Source organism: Octodon degus, unplaced genomic scaffold, assembly GCF_000260255.1.
Source record: "Octodon degus isolate 3935 unplaced genomic scaffold, OctDeg1.0 scaffold00011, whole genome shotgun sequence".
NCBI lineage: Eukaryota > Metazoa > Chordata > Mammalia > Rodentia > Octodontidae > Octodon > Octodon degus.
In genome coordinates, this window is record NW_004524587.1 from 26,969,595 (window position 1) to 26,976,961 (window position 7,367).

At 43.9% G+C, this 7,367-nt stretch overlaps 1 protein-coding gene across 3 annotated transcripts in view; it reads right to left on the reverse strand.

The window, feature by feature from the left end:
- Nup93 (nucleoporin 93) overlaps positions 1-7,367 on the reverse strand; it is a 139,229-nt gene that overhangs the window by 9,427 nt on the left and 122,435 nt on the right. For all 3 annotated transcript variants that reach the window (XM_004625968.2, XM_023709314.1, XM_023709315.1), the window contains exons 9-16: positions 6,423-6,555; positions 4,327-4,484; positions 3,286-3,451; positions 2,916-3,009; positions 1,984-2,175; positions 1,211-1,337; positions 1,038-1,110; positions 715-759 (exon numbers count right to left, since the gene is read on the reverse strand). In XM_004625968.2, the coding sequence (XP_004626025.1) occupies positions 715-759; positions 1,038-1,110; positions 1,211-1,337; positions 1,984-2,175; positions 2,916-3,009; positions 3,286-3,451; positions 4,327-4,484; positions 6,423-6,555 (988 nt within the window). The remainder of the gene's footprint in view (positions 1-714; positions 760-1,037; positions 1,111-1,210; positions 1,338-1,983; positions 2,176-2,915; positions 3,010-3,285; positions 3,452-4,326; positions 4,485-6,422; positions 6,556-7,367) is intronic.

Genomic DNA, 7,367 nt, shown 5'->3' on the forward strand with positions numbered 1-7,367 from the left:
CTGGGGGATTGAACCGCGGTCCCTGTGCTTTGCTAAGCTTAGCTTGTTCTAAGTAGGTGCTTTAGACCACTGAGCCATCTCACCAGCCCCCTCTTAAAAAAAATTTTTATTTATTTATTTATTTATTGTTAATGAGTTTTTCTTAATATTTTCTGAACCAAGAACAGAAATGTAGCCATCTCAACTGAAAAAAAAAAAAAAAAGGAAGACAGAACAAATGAGTATTCTGAATACACATAAAAATGCTATCTACTCACAAATTGTAAGGGAAAATACAAATGTCCACAAGATCAAGGTCATCACTTGGGCTTATGATTTTCATTCATTTTGGGTGTGTATGTGCATGCATCCACTAGGGATTGAACCCAGGAATTCTGTGCTAATTCTCCAGACCTGATCAGCTGATTAACTGTCATATTGGGGAATGAATCTAGAACCTCTGAACTGAGCTCCAGCCTTTTTAATTTTTTGAGGTGGGGCCTCACTATATTGCTAAACTGCCTAGGCTAGCTTAAACATGCAATCCTGCCTCCTAGAGTGCTGGAATTATAGGTGTGTGGCACTACACCTGGTCCATTTTATTTTCTAAACTATACAACTTTACTCAGATTTGTAGCAGTAATACTTTTTGAATCCTAAAACAGTATTCTTGACATTTATAATACAAGCCCCCAACTGCAAACCAACATGATTTGTGGGGTACATTTAACCCACCTTTCTACTGCCATCATTCTGTAATTTCCCAAGAATCATATCAAACTGTAAAAGAAAAAAAAATATTCAATTTCATGGATAATGCACAATACACACTTCTCTGGAGACAAAAAAGAGGAAGAAAATAGGTGGATGAAAGTCTTACACAAAAGTAAACTAGGAAAACATGTGACTAAAATCAGTATCTTCATTGTTAGGAGCCACAGGAAACTCCAAGCTCAGCCCGAGGCCCCACCATCATCAAGAGGAATGTGCAGTGTCACATCTCCTGAGGGCGCACATTCGGAAAACTGTGGGCAGGGGAGAAAAGGAAACCGACATACCTCTCGACTTTCTATCACAAGCTCACTCACACAACGTAAAAACATGTTTTCTCCTTGACTATCTTTCTCATCCCTGTAAAGAGACGAGAGCAATGTGGTTTCTGATTGTAATTGGGGTCTCTGATTGTAATTCTCAGAGATCAAAACTAGCTGAAGGAAGAAGGGAATGTTACCTGAGGAAGTAGAAGTACTGAAGGGCATCCCTTGGGTCTGTGGACTCAAATTTCCGGGTGTACAGCATGAGCAGTCGTACAAAGTTCAGCCGCCGCATGCAGGGAGGGTCACCAGGCTCATGGCTGACTGTATGATGGGGACAGAATGGGTCACAACCACACTGCTCCTCTGCCCCACACAACCTAGGAACTATGGAAATATAGTCCACAGGCCTAGGACCATCAAACCCTGCAGCCCAGCCTATGGTTCTCAATGTTGACTTCAGCCCATTTCTCTCCAGGAAAAACACTGCAGAGCATGGCACTGTGTGTAGTGAGTGACCAACATGCTGGTCTGCAAATGGAAGATGATACAGCTGACCCTTAAGATGCAGGCTCGGGGATGACTGTGCTGCTCTCCTAATGAACCTGCAGCTGTTCACCTACATTTAGTTGACGTCTGCCACCCAGGCAGGTACATGGTGGTCCATAAAGCAGCTGGCTGGGTTTCCAAGATCATTAAAGCCATACCCTCGTGGAAACCAGGCTTGTAGGAAGGGACTGGTTTGCTTACACAATTCTCTAGGCAACCAAACTGGCCAAAGCTGGCACTTTGTGTAGCACTTTCTATATTTCACACTGTATGGAATTTTAAGATGGGGGAAAAAAAGCAAAGATCCCAACCCTAATTAACCATATGCCCTAAAATACTGCCCAAATCCTGAGAGGCCATGAATGTGCTGATGGGAATGATGTATGGTCACACCATTGCCAATCCAGTCAGAAATACTCACGAAGCTGGGCATTCTGTCCCGACGATTTTAAAAGCAGCTTCAGCTCAAACAGTACCAGGGCCACATGGACAGCATGGGGGCGCATCCGTTCAAGACGGAAGAGAAAGGCGATGGCAGCTTCAAACTGTGCTGTCAGAAACAGCACTTGGAAGTAGAGGAAGGGCTGCTGGTGCACCCTGAAGTGGGATTCACCTAGAGGGTAGGGGAGATCAACACACTCAGAAAAGAAGTTGCTAGCAGCAGTCCACCCTACTGGCCTTCCTGGCAGGAAAGAAAGTATGATCATAAGGCTGAATTCATGGTGGGGCCCTAGACACATGAAGCACAAGGAGAAATTGTACCTGGCTCTTCTACCTGCTCTAGGCCTCACGAAAGGACTGACAAGAAGGACTGTGCTATGAAATCTGTGTGCCTCATGTAGGAGAGAAACAGAAGTAAAAGTCTTAAAACAACCATAAAGGGATTGTTTATCTCTTGTGCCCTGATAAGAATGACTCAATACAGAGAGAAATAAAGATTTCAAAGAAGCTTCAGCTGAGTCATTTTCACAGAAATCTAAATTCAACAACCACTAACTACTAGCTGGAAACATTTATTCTTCCCAGAAATTTTAAACAACAAATGGAAGATAAAAGGACAAAATTTTTTTCTCTTCCTTTGTGCTCAGATATGGTCACTAGCAAGATCTGGGAATAAAGAGTGAAGTCTTCATGTGCCTCCCTGAGCAAATGTCTACCACAGCAGTTGAAAGAATTAGCATACTGTTGATGACAATATGAGACATACACATTTCTAAAGGCCACAAGACTTCTACTTACATCTGAACTGGTACAAATTTAAGGGCATTCAGAGACAAGGATCCTCACCATGGAAACAAAGTAGCTGCCTTAAGTGCACAAGAGGAGAGAAGGTGGCTGTGTCCAAGATCTTACCATAGTCTTCCAGCAACTGCTTCTGGAACTGTGAGAGACTGAGCCTGTCTTGTGGGGAGCTGGTGCCGTCATCATCAAAACACACTTGGTTCAACTAAACCCCCAAAAGAAACACACATTGGTATAAGCTACATCGAATCATGGGCACAGCTGCAGTTGCTCAATAGCCACACTCAATGCTGGGGACTGGAGGCTGTGTGAAATACTGTGACTATTAGCTGGGAAATTGTAACTTCAGGGTCAGGAGATAGGAAACCCTCTAGTCCTGATCATCTTACTAGCATCATACATTAAGCAGGGAAGATCTGTGTGGAGAATGTGAGCAGAAAGAAGGAATGAAAACCTGCCCAGGCTAGGAAAGCAGTGCTACCTTCAGCCAAAGGTAGTCCTCAGTCTTATCTGCCACTTCACTCTGGTTGTCAGTGACATCGCATCTGCCAATGATACAGTACACAGCCCGCTTGTAGGGGTCTGTGTTGTTCCTGAGGGCTCTGCGGTAATGAAGCCGGAGCTTGTTTTCTGTAGCTGGGGACAATCTGAAGACATAAGGGAACCAACAGCACATACTCAGTAAAGGGCTTCAAGAGCAAGTGAAATACTCATGAGAGTTAGGAGGCTTCATCCCAGCTAAGAGACACTATCTCTTCAGCACCATGCCTTTTACCTGACTTATGACTACCAGCACCTACATTTCTGCTTGTCAGCTTTCTCTAGGTGCTGAGACCTTCAGGGCCAGGTCAGAAGTTCTAGGATCGGTGCTTCACTCTCACGCAGTGAAGGACAGCAGTGGCCCTCCCTAACTCTCTTAGCCCCCTTTCGCCTCATATTCATTCAGTTCCTTGCTTCAGGGTCTCCAGAAGAAAAAAAACGCAAGACATTAACCCTACTTTACATCCTAATATGAGTAAGACAGGGGCTTGTAATCTGAGATAATCTCGACATGCCATTAACATTGCATTGCCAAGAAAAGTATCCTTCAATTTTCCAGGTAAAGCAATCACTATTACTTATAAATAAACTGGGTTTGACTATGAACTTGTGTCCAAATGCATTAGTAAAATTCAGAGAAAAATTAAGGTGTGGGAGCTCCTTAATGCAAGAGAACTTTTAAAAAGTCTCATTTTTTAAAGCATCCATTGATGTCCCTTAGATTTATAAATTTACAGTGAGGTCATGGTACTAGAACAATTTCCTTACCACAGATGTAGCATGTTTAGCCATTTCAGAACAGGGATTTGCTTTGATGATTTTGATCATATTCCTAGGAGTTTCCACCCACTTCCTAAGCTCCCTTTTGCCCCTGAGCAGAAACTTATTTTAAACATGTACAGGAAAGGAAAATAATTTCAGTAGAGATCATCCCCTTCATTCCATGTGGATTCCTGTGGATGGACCACCTCAGTCACTGTACCTTCTGTCCTTGCTGTTCATGTACTCCTGGAACCATGTCTTAAACTCTCCTAGCTGGTGCTGGGCTCGGTTAACCACCTGTGAGGCAGCAAGCAAGTCTCCACAGCGCATGCAGTAATAAATTAGTGCCCAAACAGGGTGACCTTCCACCTCTCCATCCTAAGGGAAGAAAGGCAGATGCCTGAAGTAAATAAAACCAAGTCCCTTTCCTTGCATCAAATTACTGAGGATTTCACAGCACCATTATCAACTTCTTACCTCCCCTTTGTGTTACAAAGAAAATGAGGCACAGGATGGGTTAAATAATTTGTCCAAGGCAAGCTAGGAAGTACCAGCATGGCCCTGGAGCTGCTCCTCTAAATTGCATGTACCCTACCGGATCTAAAACCAGCCTTGTGCTTTCTCCATGGCATCCCAGCAGCTAAAAGGAAGCAGGTAACTTTCTTCTGTGAGTACAGACAATACTCCAAAACCTCAACAAGGCAAAGACTAAAGATGCAGCTGACCACTTACATGGTGTAGTGGTGCATGCATGCATGCCTGAAACCCCAGCACTCTGGGAAGCAGAGGCAGGAGGATTACAAATTCAAGCCCAACCCGGGAAACTTAATGACTAAGCAAGATCCTGTCTTAAATTTTTAAAAAGGACTGGGGATGTAGCTCAGTGCCAAGGCACAGGGTTTTATCTACTGTACAGCACTAAAACAAAATGAAATAAAACAGACACAACTAATCAAAAAGAGAGTATTATTATCTCCTAAGTTTAAAGCCATTAAATCTTAAATGCTGAAGCTCTTAGTGTGAGACAGTGTTAGGAACAAGGAATGTGAGGCAGTTCTGTCCCAGCATTGTGGCTGATCTGCCCTAAATCTATTTCTTTTTTTTTTTTTGAGACAGGGTCTTGCTATGCAGTTTAGGCTGGCCTTGTGTTCACTTTTGAAGCCTCCAGGCTGGTCTCAAACTCTTAAGATCCTCTTGTTCCAACTTCCCCAAAGTGCTGGGATTTTAGGTGTGTGCCACCACACCCAGGGTTCCAGGCTGGCAGAGGGGTCAGGGATCGAACTCAGGACCTTATGCTTGCCAGGCAGGTGCTTATATCACTGAGCTATCTCCCCAGCCCCATAATCTATTTTTGTCACCTATCCATGCAGCAGGCCCCTTCCTGTTCTATTTTTTCCCTAACTCCTCTAGAGAAGTAAATCTCAGGATTCCTTTTTGGCCCCTCCTCCCTATCTCCATAAGACTCTAAACTGCAGACTGGATCATGTCACTTGTCCACTTAAACTCTTTGAGCTGTTAAATCCTAAGTGCTGGGTCAGAGAGATAACTCAGCGGACTAAGCACATGCTTAGGCAAGCGCAGGGACCAGGGTTCAATCCCTAGCACCATGTCACACTGGCCCCACCCCCAAGCATATGGAGCCAGCAACTGAGTCCAGGCATGGTGGCGCATGCCTGTAATATCAGCGCTGGGGAGGCTGAAAACAGGAGGATCACTACAAGTCCGAGTTGCCTACTGAGACTCTGCATTAAAAATAAAAACAAAAAACAAAACATAAATCCTAAGTGCTTAGCTTGGCACTTAAGGTTTTTGCCAGCTAAACTTGCCAATTCACCAATCTGAGACTTCAGACTGGTAAATTCTGTACTCTGAAAGCAAGTGTGACGCCCACCTCCAGTATGAAGCCAGCTGTATCTCTCCACCCTTGGCATGAAGTTCAAGTTTAGTGCTCTCTGTACTAAGTGACTGTAAGATGATTCCCCAGCTGGATGGTCAGCTGAGAAGGGCTATAACCTAGAACCCATATCTGGCCATTCTTCCAGCTATTTTAGCCAAAATCTCAGAAGTCACCCCAGATAATGCCTCTCAATCCACGTTCAAGTACCTCAATGAGTCCTCCCATTTCAAACTTCAAATCAGAACCCAAACCTTGTGCTCTCTTCCCTCCTACTCCTCTGCCCAGGACTCTTTCATAACTGGCCGCTGAAGAGTCTCCCAATTTCCATCCTTACCCTCCTGGCTCTCTCATATATAAACTCATTTCAATGAAGAACCACTGATCTGGTGGAGTAAATGACCATATGAAGCTGCCAGTACCTGAAGTCCAGGTAAGGGGGCTGGAAGTTTGATATTCAGGAAACTTCGAACCAACTGGTAAGTCCCAGGTACACCACCCAGCTGGGCCTGATGCAAATTTCCAAAGACAGTCACAAGAGTGTAATTCTTATAACTGAAAAAATTTTAAAGGAAAAAAGCAAGATTGAAAACATATATTACACACAACTATGTCCACACTTACGGCATTAGGCTGTAAACTTTGCAATGCAGAGCCTGGCTTTCAAACCTGACACAGGAAGAAATAGTACATGACTCCTAAAGCAAAAGTCATTATTAACCACTATTAAGATTTCTCATCACTGCAGGCACTCAAAAGAAATCCCTGAAAGAACACAACTCTGGACTTCAAATGCTTGAAGAGCTGATTTGTAGAACTGTTCCAGCTCACAGCCCATTGCTCTAGTGGGTTCTTTCTACATAGTTGTATTCTGAAAAGCTTCAAACCCTATAAAAAATGAATAGTTCAATTAATTCCCATATGTCCTTTGCCTAGATCTACCAACTGTTAACATTTGGATGCACATTTTCTCCATATCCACACACATATTTACAAACATACTTTTTTTTTTTTCCTGAACCACTTGAAAATATGTTAGAGAAATCAGGGGCTACCTTACCTACAAATACTTCACTACTTAGCTCCTAAGACCTATACTGAGCCAGCCAAATAGCTCAGCGGATTAAAGTGCCTGCTTAGGCAGACACAGGGGCCTGGAGTTCTATCCCCAAGCCTGCTATGCGGGCCCCACCCCCACCCCCAGGGCGCCCTGAGAGGGTGACTGAGACTGGGCGTGGTGGTGCAAGCCTGTAATCCCAGCTTTTGGGAGGCATAAACAGGCTGATCACTTTGAGTCCAATCTAGTATTGAAATCCTGAACACCCTGTAGACCCTTCCCTAAAATATGAGAGAGAGAGAGAGAGAGA